Genomic DNA, 14,673 nt, shown 5'->3' on the forward strand with positions numbered 1-14,673 from the left:
GGCTATACCGGAAAACCCTTATTTTTGTCATTTTAAAAGGAAATTTAATTGACACAATTCCAGGGGGAAAACCAAGATAAAATTCGCCCTCGCAAATGTTGCTCTCTTTTTGGTCGGGCGGTAATCGTTTTCTTTCTGATTTTTTTTTATAGTTTATTTAATGGGGTTATTATAGTCTATAACTATTCCCATGGCTCCAGGATTGTTCTGAAAAATTTAGACGTTTCTGGCATTAATAGTTTCTTAGTTGACTCTGGCCAAACAAATACATAGACATTTGTGCACACTTCATTAAATAAAAGTTTTACAAACTGTTCCCACCTTAGTCAATTGTTATTTAATCATTAAATTTTTACGGGCCTCTGTGTTTTCCTTCTACTGAATACGTGTAAAAAGAAGCTTCCAAGACAATTATTGATGATTTTAATTCATTCCCTTAGCCAGATTACTGATCCGCGTTTCATCTTTTGTAATCCGATATTCGTTTGGATGCCTTTGATTGAAAAACAGCTAAAGACTTTGTGTCATGTTTGAAAGCTTGGAAAGGTTTTCCCCTGTGTATCCATGACAACTTTTCAAAGTACTAAGCTGCTAGCTACCGAGTCTAACTATAAAGCGTTTCACCACAACCCCCTCCATTAAAAACAGCTCATTAGCTATATTATTCGATGTTTCTTTCACTCAGTTGATAAATAGAGGCTGTCCCTTTTATTCATTGATTTTCAAGCATAATTTATGGCTTATCATTTCGTTTTTTTTACCGTCGACATGAATGATGCACATATTTGTTGCTTTATTTTTCTTTGGATGTTCTAAGAACTAGGTATCTTAAGTTATGAACTGAACGTTGTCACGTTTTCAAAGCCACTCAGTGAAAAGTTCCAGTTAGGATTATGGTCTTAAGGTTTTTATTCCCTCTGCAAGTTTTTGGTATGATATTTCTGTTCAGTCCTATGGTTTTAATGTTTCAACGTAATGTAATAAATTTGCTAGGTTTTGATTGCTGAGATTCGGCTCTATCCGTATTTGAGTTACATTTCTCTAATTTGTTTTCATTTCCTAGACTGAAAAATGCGTTGTAGATGCTTGAAAAATGCTAAATTTAGAAAAATTTCGTATTCTTTTAAGCCAATTTACATTAGCGTCTAAGGAAAAGTCTGACTAATATGACCTGAGACAAAGTAAATCTAATATTATCCATATATTTTCATTTCGGTGAGCATGTTTCACAGGATTAATTTTCATTCTTCATTCGCATTTTATAGAGTAAGTCCGCTGCGTAAATACCGTTACATAAGGGGGCCACTGAGGGAAAATGACGACCTAACGGTTAATCAACTACACCAATAATAAAAAATAACTACTGGAAGTTATCCATAAATACGACAACTCAAATGTTAATATAAGATCCGTACCATTCCAACTTTTTTGTTTTCTGTGGTTGACTTATTTAATTCAAAATTTTGAAAGGAAGCTTATCTACTTTTATATTTCATATATGTAAACCTAATTACGTCAATCCAAACTAATGTGGCTGAATCCTTCATATACGACACAGTTCAGCTGTATTGGTTCTTTCATATTACGCCTAAGAGCCTTCACACTAGCATCTGAAGATTTAAAGTTAAGGTATACAATTTTATGGAGCAAATGTTGTCCGTAAGGCTTGTAATTGCCAAGTTAACCCTGGCCCTACTCAGAATTTAGTGTCAAAGTAAGGAGAAGTCGATACAGCTGCAACAATTAGAATTTCTGGATGAGGAATTATTGAAAATAAACTACTAAAGTTTCCTAGAAAGCCTTTCATGCTCAAAAAAGCACGAATCTCCCTCTCCATTCCACTACATAAATTTTTGAATAGTTTTCTTTTGATGGTTTTGTGGACTTTCGCGTAAGCCAAGTGCGAAAACACTTGTTAGATAGGTGTGAAAGATTATACTTAGTGCAATACAATTGAACCAATTAGCATTAGGAATTACGTGTGCAGTGTGAAAATCGCTTAATACCACAATAAGGTATGCACATTCTCAGTTAATTGTGTCATGTTTCTTGTTTGGTTTGATGTATGTTCCCAGTTGCTCAATTCTATTGCTTAGTAATTCTGAATTAAGGATTTAACCTGGAATCTGGCATAACAAGCCAAAACTATGCTTTTATTTGTAAACTTATGTCTGATTTAATTTTAATGAAAAAAGAAATCACCAATGCAACTGCACAAACACAGAAATAAACACAAACCATAAAAAAATAAATAAGAAGAAAGACAGAAGGAGAAAGGAAACCGATTTGAAAATCAGTAAGAAACAGATCAAAATGCTTGTGATGAATTGACAATATTTTGTAACAATTAATGAAATATCTCAAAAAACAAGTTTTCTTTGAAATGAAAATAAACAGTGATATCAAACGGTCGTTTATGCACTGAGTCTGTTGCTTTGACTAAACTCATGTTTTCACTGGGTCTGTACTTTTTTTGTTTTTGCTACGTGTCATCTTAGTTCTCGGCCTTGGACTTGATCGTCTCTACACTGCCCCCAGTGTGGACTTCGATGGTTTTTCAATGATCACAGAAATACCTCAGCTAGATAGTTGATCGCTTTTGGAACTCACTCAGGTTTTTAAACTGCTTTTTAAACTCGTTTCAAATCGAATCACAACTTAACTCGTTTTTACACCAGGTCATGCAGCTTGGAATTCGGCTGTTTTTACGCTGATTCAGGACTTGCACACAGGGCCAGAACTTAGTTTTGTTTTTACTTCGAGTCATGATTGATCCTGCTTTAACACTGAGTTTTCTGGCCTTATCTCGTTTTTGCACTGAGTCAGTTAGTAGTTTGAACTACCCGTTGTGTGCAGTATCACTGAAGTATTACTCTCTGCGGTGAAGTCTTTGCTCGTTTCTGTATCAAGTCCTGAGTTAGATCGCTGCTGCACTGAGTCATGACGTAGAGATCGTTGACGTACCGAGTTCATATACAACTTTGCGCTTAGCTCGTTTTCACTCCGATTCAATGCTTAGCTCGTTTTCCAATTGAGCTAGGACCTGGATCGTTTTTGCACCGAGTTAGTCCACAACTGCAACTTGGTGGGTGTTTGTACTGAGATTGAGAACGGTTGCTTGCCGGTTTAAATAAATATCTGCGATGCTGAGTTTCTGCAACGCACGAAGACTTAAAAAAAAGATCTAATTGCAGATGTAAAAAGATCTTCGACCGTATTCTACACACGGAGGGAGAAGCCTTGGGCTCTCACACCATAAAAAAAAAACAAGGGATTTTGCAATGTTGCTTATAATTTTCTTTATTTTTCATGCATTTTGTCCTTTTTCGATTCCCCCATTCCCCTTAAAAAACGAATTTCTACATAAGTATTTGATGCTGGTCGCTTCGTAAAAAGGTCAAATATGTGATTTAAATAGTAATGCTTCGTTGTTTCCAAAAATGCGATTCTGGGAAATGTATTCATACTGATACGGAAATTTAAGTCTGCAAATCAAGGTCGCCACTGAGAATCTCATCAGTATCAAAAGATTCACTTTCGAAAACTCCTAAGGTTTCAAAGAATCCTAGGATATTAAGTAACAATACTTTTAAAAGAGTATATTGTGTTGTTGCTATCTTTCTCTTGCCAGTTCTTTATCAAGTATCTATGCAAAAAGCCCTTTCAAAAGTATTCTATGTGACACTTTTTAACTGCTGAACATTTTTCAAATTTTCAAGATTCTTACATTAAAAGTCAATATTGAACTTAAACATCACCGTGTTCTTACGTTTAAATTAGAAGGTAGGTCTTACCCTCTTTGATTCTACGCTGAAATCTTGAGTGGCAATTAGAAGAGAAGAGAGGTCTGTCAAAATCAGATTGACTTTTAGTTTAAGTGCTGTCGTAAACATATTGTTTCTTCATCTCTCCCTTTCAACTGGTTGCTTTTTTCTATAGAAATCATATTAGGAGAACTCTGGAAAATGGGGCTAAATAGACACCTAATAGAGTTACCAGATTGAATTTTGTTCTCCAAGGCGTTCCAACATTTTGAAAGCGGATGCCAGAGAAATAAGGTACCTTCCTTTAGTGTTTATTAACTAAGAAAAGTCAATTGAGTTTGAGAGGGCCTTCTCCTGTTTGTTATCTAAAAAATCATATTAATTTGATATTCTCAATTTCTTTTATTTACATCGTCTTTCAGCTAGATAGGAAGCTAATTTGCTTCTTTGTCTTCTTTATTATTTGTATTCTACTTTAAGATTCACGGTCCTTCCTTTTTGTTTGACTGACTGATAATGAGTTTATTCAAGAAAATACACGACAGAATGCATAAGGAAAAAGAAAAGAAAGCAAAGTTTTACTTAAAAGAAAGCAAAGTTTTACTAAAAGGAAAGCAAAGAAAGCAATACAGCGAAACAGTTAACTCTCTCTAAGCTTTCGCTTGTTTGGAGTATGCTTTAAACCTAGGAATTAAATTTAAAAAAGAGAAGAAGAGAAAAAATTGCATTTGCCCTACTTCCGGTCTCATAACCCTTCCAAATAAAAATACATTCCACCAGCCAATACAATCAAAAAACCCTTGTTTCCATCCTACAATTAAACAAATGAATTACATTAAATGCTTTTTTTTGTGGGACCTTGTAAGCGAAAGAAATTCAATTTAACAATTCTTCAAAATAATTCCTAATTCCTTATACTTATGCTATACAAACAATTCCTTATAATGGAGAATTAATTTGACACCTCTCGTTAACCCCTTAGAAAAAAGGCTAAAAAAACGACATCATAAATAAATGATGGGTGCTAAAAGATTAAAGATGTTAGTATAAAAATAGAATTATATTAACAAGTAAGTAAATCCTTTTCTGATTTGACATGTCTACGTTATTTTTTTATTTAATCTGTTTTTTTTTTCTAGATCAAGAAAATGAAATTTATTAGGAATTAAATAATAAAAAAAACAAGTTTTTTAACTGAAAATAGGGAGTGACATTAAAACTTAAAACGAACAGAAATTATTTTGTATAGTAAAGGGGTTGTCCCCTCTTCGACACCTCACTCTTTACGCTAAAGTTTGACTCTTTGTCACAACTCTACTTTTTTAAACCATAAAAAAAAATTTGGCGTAAAGAGCGAAGTGTAGAGGAGGGGACAACCCCTTTACTATACGGAATAATTTCTGTTCGTTTTAAGTTTTAATGTCGTTCCTTACTTTGAGTTAAAAAAAACAGATTTTTTATATTTAATTTCTGAAGGTTTTTGAATTAATGCATGTTTTGATTTTGACTCTCCGCACATAAATAATTAAGACCAAATTTGCATATTTTTTTTTTTGCTAAATGGCTTTCTCATAGTTTTAATCGGAAGATTTTGAGGAAAAAGTAGAGGGGGAGGAGGCCTAATTGCCCTCCAATTTTTTGATTACTTAAAACGGCAACTAGAACTTTTAATTTTTATGAACGTTTTCACTAGTAAAAAATATACGTAACTTACGAATTGACTTACGTAGCGAACTTCTATTTTCGTATGTTTTTATTACGTATATGAGGGGGCTCACCCCCTCGTCCATACCTCGCTCTTTACGCTAAAGCTTAAATTTTGTCCCGATTCCTTAAGGATGACCCCTGTATGACAAAGGCCGTAGAAGAAATAGCTGAAATTACTAAAAATACTTTAGCGTAAAGAGCCAGGTATTACGAGGAGGTGAACCCCTCATATGCGTAATAGTTTCTGTTCGTTTTAAGTTTTAATGCTGCTCCTTACTTTCAGCTGAAAAAACTCTTCATATTTATTTTTCATTATTTTTTTTTAATAATGCTAGAAAACCTTTCGCCCCCTTCATTGAAATTCTGTTCCCCCATGACGAATTCCTCCATGGAAAGATCCTCCCACATAACCCCCCTTCAACTTCTCCCCCCCCCCAAAAAAAACCAAAAAATCCCTATGAAAACGTCTGTACACTTCCCAATAACCATTACTATATTTAAACACTAGTCGAAGTTTGTAACGTGCAGTCCCTCCCACGGGGACTGGGGGAGTAAGTCGTCCCCAAAGACATAATTAATAGGTTTTTCGACTATGGTAAATAAAATGGCTATCTCAGAATTTTGATCTGGTGGCTTTTGGGAAAAAATGAGCGTGGGAGTGGGCCTAGGCGCCCTCCAATTTTTTGGTCACTTGAAAAGGGCACTAGAACTTTTGATTTCCGTTAGAATGAGCCCTCTTGCGATATTCTAGAACCACTTAGTCGATACGACCACCCCTGGAAAAAAAAACAACCCCCCCCCAAAAAAAAAAAAAAACAACCCGCATTCGTGATCTGTGTTTTGGCAAAAAATGCAAAATTCCATATTTTTGTAGATAGGAGCTTGAAACTTCTACAATAGGGTTCTCTGATACACTGAATCTGATGCTGTGATTTTCGTTAAGATTATATGACTTTTAGGGGTTCCCCCCCCTATTCTCTAAAATACGGCAAATTTTCTCAGGCTCGTAACTTTTGATGGATAAGATTAAACTTGATGAAACTTATATATTTAAAATCAGCATTAAAGGCGATTCTTCTGATGTAACTAATGGTATTAAAATTCCATTTTTTAGAGTTTCGGTTATTATTGAGTCGGGTTGTTCCTTATTACAGTTCGTTACCACGAACTGCCGTTTGAAAGTTTCAATATCCGCGGATTTGCTAGGTATGTCATAGCGAAATATGCGCCTGTAGAATCGACTGTAGAGATAGAATAGACTGTAGAGAGACAGTAGAGACACATATATTTCTCAGAGTGTTAAAGGTGGCGCGAATTCATAAACCTATTGTGGGTTGTAAGATGTTTTTTTTTTTTTTTTTTTTTTTAGTTTTCTTTACTGAAGATAGAAAAACAACAGAACGGCATAGAGCAGACATACCTAAAATAGGGGATAGTTGTGATGGGTATTTAATAGCTGCAAAAAATGGAGCTCAATGGTGACCTATAAAATGGGCTGTTAGTGAGTCTTGCTGGTTCAATGTGACAAATAACTAAAATACGGAATAGCTGTGAAATAGAAATACAACATGTTTTTTAATGTTTAGAGAGTGCATTACCCCCCCCCCCCCCGATTGGTGTCGCTGATAGTTTATAGGAAGAGATAGATAAGACTCAGGTAGAAATATTATTTATATTAGGAAACTTTAATGCCCAAGTTGGTACAAGTACGTATAGATGGTATTCTAGATTAAGTAATTTTATATAGGGAAGATAAATTGTCATCATAATTGACTGTGACAATTGGTAGATACAGTATTCTAGTTAAAACTAAAGCGGTGTTTTTCACAACAGTCGCATGGTGGTAGGACGGTTAACCTTATTAATTATAATGATGGGTGCTAAAAGATAAAGATGTTAGTATAAAAATAGATTTATATTAAGAAGTAAGTAAAGCCTTTTCTGATTTGGCATGTCTACGTTATTTTTTTATTTAATCTTTTTTTTTTCTGGATCAAGAAAATGAAATTTATTTGATTTATTAGGAATTAAATAATAAAAAAACACGTTTTTTAACTGAAAATAGAGAGCGACATTAAAACTTAAAACGAACAGAAATTATTTCGTATAGTAAAGGGGTTGTCCCCTCTTCAACACCTCACTCTTTACGCTAAAGTTTGACTCTTTGTCACAACTCTACTTTTTTAAACCATAAAAAAAAATTAGTGGAAAGAGCGAAGTGTAGAGGAGGGGACAACCCCTTTACTATACGGAATAATTTCTATTCGTTTTAAGTTTTAATGTCGTTCCTTACTTTGAGTTAAAAAAAACCTGATTTTTATATTTAATTTCTGAAGGTTTTTGAATTAATGCATGTTTTGATTTTGACTCTCCGCACATAAATAATTAAGACCAAATTTGCATTTTTTTTTTTTTTTTTTTGCTAAATGGCTTTCTCATAGTTTTAACCGGAAGATTTTGAGGAAAAAGTAGAGGGGGAGGAGGCCTAATTGCCCTCCAATTTTTTGATTACTTAAAACGGCAACTAGAACTTTTAATTTTTACGAACGTTTTCACTAGTAAAAAATATACGTAACTTACGAATTGACTTACGTAGCGAACTTCTATTTTCTTATGTTTTTATTACGTATATGAGGGGGCTCACCCCCTCGTCCATATCTCGCTCTTTACGCTAAAGCTTAAATTCTGTCCCGATTCCTTAATAATGACCCCTTTATCACAAAGGCCGTAGAAGAAATAGTTGAAATTACTAAAAATACTTTAGCGTAAAGAGCCAGGTATTATGAGGAGGTGAACCCCTCATATGCGTAATAGTTTCTGTTCGTTTTAAGTTTTAATGCTGCTCCTTACTTTCAGCTGTAAAAACTCTTCATATTTATTTTTAATTATTTTTTTAATAATGCTAGAAAACCCTTCGCCCCCTTCGTTGAAATTCTGTTCCCTCATGAAAAATTCCTCCATGGAAAGATGCTCCCACGTAACCCCTCTTCAACTTCTCCCCCCCCAAACCAAAAAATCCCTATGAAAACGTCTGTACACTTCCCAATAACCAATACTATATGTAAACACTAGTCGAAGTTTGTAACGTGCAGTCCCTCCCACGGGGACTGTGGGGGAGTAAGTCGTCCCCAAAGACACAATTAATAGGTTTTTTGACTATGGTAAATAAAATGGCTATCTCAGAATTTTGATCTGGTGACTTTTGGGAAAAAATGAGCGTGGGAGTGGGCCTAGTTGCCCTCCAATTTTTTGGTCACTTGAAAAGGGCACTAGAACTTTTGATTTCCGTTAGAATGAGCCATCTTGCGATATTCTAGGATCACTGAGTCGATACGATCACCCCTGGAAAAAAAAAACAAAAAAAAAAAAAACAAATAAACCCGCATCCGTGATCTGTGTTTTGGCAAGAACTGCAAAATTCCATATTTTGTAGATAGGAGCTTGAAACTTCTACAATAGGGTTCTCTGATACACTGAATCTGATGCTGTGATTTTCGTTAAGATTATATGACTTTTAGGGGGTCCCCCCCCCCTATTCTCTAAAATACGGCAGATTTTTTCAGGCTCGTAACTTTTGATGGATAAGATCAAACTTGATGAAACTTATATATTTAAAATCAGCATTAAAATGCGATTCTTCTGATGTAACTATTGGTATTAAAAATTTTTTTTTTAGAGTTTCGGTTATTATTGAGCCGGGTTGTTCCTTATTACAGTTCGTTACCACGAACTGCCGTTTGAAAGTTTCAATATCCGCGGATTTGCTAGGTATGTCATAGCGAAATATGCGCCTGTAGAATCGACTGTAGAGAGACCGACTGTAGACACATAAATTTCTCAGAGTGTTAAAGGTGGCGCGAATTCATAAACCTATTGTGGGTTGTAAGATGTTTTTTTTTTTTTTTTTTTTTTTTTTTTTAGTTTTCTTTACTGAAGATAGAAAAACAACAGAACGGCATAGAGCAGACATACCTAAAATAGGGGATAGTTGTGATGGGTATTTAATAGCTGCAAAAAATGGAGCTCAATGGTGACCTATAAAATGGGCTGTTAGTGAGTCTTGCTGGTTCAATGTGACAAATAACTAAAATACGGAATAGCTATGAATTAGAAATACAACATGTTTTTTAAAGTTTAGAGAGTGCATTACCCCCCCCCCCGATTGGTGTCGCTGATAGTTTATAGGAACAGATAGATAAGACTCAGGTAGAAATATTGTATTTATATTAGGAAACTTCAATGCCCAAGTTGGTACAAGTACGTATAGATGGTATCCTAGCTTAAGTAATTTTATATAGGGAAGATAAATTGTCATGATAATAGACTGTTGCAATTGGTAGATACAGTATTCTAGTTAAAACTAAAGCGGTGTTTTTCACAACTGTTGCATGGTGGTAGGACGGTTAACCTTATTAATTATGTTATATGTTATTGTAAAACGGAGACTGGGAGAATGTAGTGGTGTAATTGATGTTATTGGTAAAGACAATCATCTAGTAGTGTCTACAATTAACTTACAGCTGAACTTAAGGAAAGGCAACTACCTTTAAGTTAGCTGTGATGTTGAAAAATTTTGTCAACATTCAGGTATGCGAATTTGAGAGGAAGTCTTTAAAAGCAGTTGGATATGAAACTGGAGTGTTGAGAATTTTGCAATGTAGAAAATGGAATAATTTTTGAAAATAGCTTGTGAAGTAATAGAAAATAAGGAGCAAAATTAAAAAATCAGATAGAAAAATGACTGACAACGCTTTAAGGTTGATAGAAGAGAGATTTGGGTTTGTTTAAAAAGTTTCTGGGTATGATAAGTTTTTGGAGAACAGGAGGAAAATAGGTAAGCAGATAAGACATTAGAATCTGGATTAAGCAAATGTGAAATGGGAGCTATGGATAAAACGACCTATGACGTGGAAGGTGCAGCCAGACACAATAATTATAAAATCATCTAGTTTCGTGCTAAGAAAATGAAAGGTAGTAGTCAGTTCGAACTTGTCCCAGTTAAAGCAACGGTATAGAAAATTTGAAAGTAAAGGAAGATTTATTCTATAAGAGAGATAATAAGAGTGAGTAATAGTTACAGTGGCATTTGTTTTATTTTTGTAGAAAGTAATTTACTTAGCATAAGAATATTTATTAGATTTAGAGATTCTGTAGATAGATTTTTAGGAGAAGAACAGCGTGGGGTTAGGAAGAGGATAGTGAGAATTGGTCAAAATTTGAATCTGACATTTAGAACTGAGAAGTGTCTGGACCATCAACCCTTTTAGTTGCCAGTTTTATAGACGGTGAGCCAGTTTTTGATTCAGCTGATAGGAGACCTTTGTTAGAGATCCTATTCTTATACAGTGTACTAGATAAGTGATCAAAGTAACTAGTGTCATATATAAGAATAATATTGCACACGTTAATGAGGTTTGTGAGGTTAACAAAATAGAGATTAGTAGAAGGAAGTGAGGCTAGTAGTTCGTTTGGTGTGGAATCAGGAGTTGAATAAGGCTGCATCCTATCCCTATTTATATGGGATATTCTAATGGACTTAGTCGTAAGGACTGCAGAAAAGGTCGTGGGAGAACGTTTTATTAAATTGGAAACTTGCAATATTTATATTTGTTTGCCATGTCATTTCTAATTGATACGGATTTTCTTTCAAAATGAAAAAATTAAATCGGCCTAATTTTATAAAACAACGCTTACAGCCATTTAAAAAAATAACATGTGTGTAACCAAGAGTTAAACAATACTTAGAGGATGAATTCAACCATACCTGAAGGATTATCCTTTTGAAAAAAATTTGGAGGTGTTAGCTTCGAAGTTTGTCGGCTACTAATTTCCAAGGGTTCCACTCCAATACTTTAGATTGCTTTAATAAAACACCTTTACACTCTACGGTGGATAAACATTAAACTAGCGCCAACTAATTATCTAATTACTAATTATCTTAATTATTAATTATCTATAGCTAATTATTTTATAGAGTAAAAAAAAAAACAAGGAGAATGTTAAAGCTTCTGCAATAATTTGTCACCATTAATTGGTTTGTTGTATCAATTAGTAAAAAAAAACAAAAGCAAAGAAAGCAAATTTTTAAGACGATGGGTGTTTTTCGTCACTTTTGGTACTTATTTCTCATCAACGAGCAAAGCTGTTCAAAGGGGGAAGGACAACTGGGTCAGCCACCCCGGGCACCACCAGCCATAGGAATAGCTTTGTCAGTCAGTGTTTAAGAAAAAAAAGCACGAAGTAAATTTTTAAATTTCCTATGTGTATATCCTAGAATTAAGGGGCGTAGCGGTGGTAAGACAAAATTGTTATGGTAGGCTGTATGTAAAAAAAAGAACGCTGAATGGAGATCCAAACTGAATTTTTCATTTTTGCCATCTGACTTCTCTTTTATATCGAAATACTAGCTTTTCAAGCTTTTAAGTGTCCATAGATGTAAATATATCCTCAAATATGCTATACGCTACACTAACAAGTAGCTTTACATCAGCCATTAAAGGTCCTCGATCGAAAGTAAGTGAATGCACTGTTGGAAGAATCTAATCTACTGTCACCTGGCGAGAGCGCAATGGATGAAGTTCCGCTTTCTAAGTAGAGGTTCGACGGTTCAAATCCTCGTCTCGCTAGGGAACTATTAATATTCATGTTTAATTTTGCCTGTACTGCTCAAATGTTTCAAACATGCTGTGTTGTTTTTCTTCTTTTTTTTTTAAATTAAGTATACTTCGGAGTATGTCAAAATTTATTGATTTGTAATCGTAGCTTTATAGCCACAAAACTGGCTAAAAATATTAAACTGGCTTCCCCATAAAAGTGGCAATGCATTGTTTATCAAAGATTTAAAAACAGAGTGTCAATTTGGGTGGATGATTTGCCCTCTTCTTCACAATTTTTTGCCCCCTTTCCTAATAAAAGAAACTCGCGGAATTTTTATGAAAAAATACATTTATTTGTGTTTTTTAAAGAACAAAAATTGTCTATTTTTGCAACCTAGATTCTTAGAAATACACTCTGTCCCCTCTCATTTCTCGGAATTGGTTCTACTGTTCTAAAAACTGTTTTTGCCAGATTTATTAAATGGGACTACTGATTTTACAAGCTATAATAAATTTAGATTTTTCATAAGATTGGTTTGAAGGTAATTTCCATACCGAATATCAATAAATAATGAATATAAGAGGTGACACTCTATCGTCGCCTTTTTATAAGAGCCGTAAGGTTTCAATGTATTATTTATTCATTTATTCCTCACTTCGGATGGGGGGGGGGGCTTTCAAATGAAAACTTAAAGTCTGTTCCTAATACATTTCTCGTTATTTTATTTCGAGGAATAAATGTCATTTTGATTTATTTTAACATTCGCTGAAAGTTTCAGTTAAATGTCACTAGCAGTTCTTGAAATATTGCTGGTACGCTCTTTTGACAACCGGGATGCACATAGTTGTATTTTGGTCAAACTCAACATCGCCCTGAACATTCTCTGAAAGTTTCAACTTAATACCCTCTGAATTTTCCTGAGATATTGCACACGTGCCATTTTGACAACCTAGATGCATACGGGGCCTTCTGATTTAGTTTAACTTCGCAATCGACATTTACTGAAGATGTCCATCTAATAAACTTAGCTGTAGCTCAGAAATGGCAGCTACGCCCATTGATAACTGGCACTAAACCTCAAGAGGTTTAGGTCTGCTCAAGTCGATATTTTTAAGCTGTCACCAGCACACAGTAAAATGAAGAAAAAAATGGTATTAGAGGAAAAATATGATTTACAAATAACTTTGAAACCGAGTAAAAAGAAAGAAAAGATCTATAGCCGCCATGAACGTTAAGAAATATAAACACAAGAATTTAATTTTGCTGTCGAAGTATCAGACTGTTACACTGAAGTATAAACCGCTGTTATATTTTAGGAACAAGTTGGATCATCAATTGTAGAAGTGATACATCCTGGAGATACATCTGACCATGCTCTTGAGCTGACAGTCTGTTCAACAGCTACTCAATCAGAAGAAGTCAAAGCACAAAACTTGGTTTGCATTTCAGCACTCTTTTTAAAATTTTTTTATTGAATAGTGTTTCAAGCAACATCTTGTGTCTTCCTTTTCTAGCGAAGTTGTCCAAGGGCTCCAAAATATATCATTGACTAACACATGCCTTGTTGCGTTGAAAGGCTATCGATTTTTTGTTACTTTCCGACTTCGCTTAAAAACGGCAGGTGATGATAATGCTTAATAATAAATGAAGGTTCAGAAAGATTTTGAGCGGAGTTCTATATATATATATATATATATATATATATATATATATATATATATATATATATATATATATATATATATATATATATATATATTGTAAAATAATTGTGGCAACGATTACTTTTGAATTCCCTAAGACACTCCTGAAACGTGCGATTAATTCTTGTCACGTAGATAATGCCAGATAGTTTCCCGTCTGCACATGTTAATCCAACGGGGGCTGTTATTTTTTTTAAACGCTTCTATAAATAACACAATCGGCCCTAAATTATTATTCTTACATTCATGGATAGTATTCACCAAATGTATTATTGTTAACAAATATCAATGGTTTGTAACTTCTCTCGCCTCAGAACAAGGGTTTATTGAAGTTTTCAGAACAAGGGTTTATCAATGGTTTCTAACTTCTCTCACTTCAGAACAAGGGTATATTGAAGTTATCTGAGCATTTTTCTCAACAAATTTAAATGGAAAACAAAGTTTTCAACCAAAACCTTGTGTAAGTGACAAAGAAGTACGTATTTCATTGCTACTTAGAGATTGACTCAGCCAATGCTAAAATGGCAAAAGGACTAGAATACCTCAGCAACAATCGTACAAATACTGTTTAACTGTTAGTCCCTAAATTTGGAATTTATCCTCCCCCAAAATCGAGCTTTACCCCCAAAGTACATTACTTTATGTGTATCTTGTGTCATACATCTCTACAATTAACGTTTAGCTGCGAAACACGTAGTAGTGAGTATATAGGTTATATTGTGTATACAAATAGGTAACAACATGTCCAAGCGTTTCGAGGGGATGTCATCAGAGTGTATTCTGATGGAAGGGGTAAAAAAACGAAATGACCAATCTATTTCCCTAGAACTTATATTGAGTGGGTTTTTTTAGAGCACTTGCTTGATGAAGCTTTATGGCTATTTCTGAAAGTATTTCTGAAT

General features: G+C 34.3%; 1 protein-coding gene across 6 annotated transcripts in view; it reads left to right on the forward strand.

Moving 5' to 3' along the window:
• LOC136032881 (DNA-binding protein RFX2-like) overlaps positions 1-14,673 on the forward strand; it is a 121,486-nt gene that overhangs the window by 45,460 nt on the left and 61,353 nt on the right. For all 6 annotated transcript variants that reach the window (XM_065713307.1, XM_065713311.1, XM_065713309.1 and 3 more), the window contains one exon: positions 13,385-13,504. In XM_065713307.1, the coding sequence (XP_065569379.1) occupies positions 13,385-13,504 (120 nt within the window). The remainder of the gene's footprint in view (positions 1-13,384; positions 13,505-14,673) is intronic.

Source organism: Artemia franciscana, chromosome 11 (assembly GCF_032884065.1).
Source record: "Artemia franciscana chromosome 11, ASM3288406v1, whole genome shotgun sequence".
Lineage (NCBI taxonomy): Eukaryota > Metazoa > Arthropoda > Branchiopoda > Anostraca > Artemiidae > Artemia > Artemia franciscana.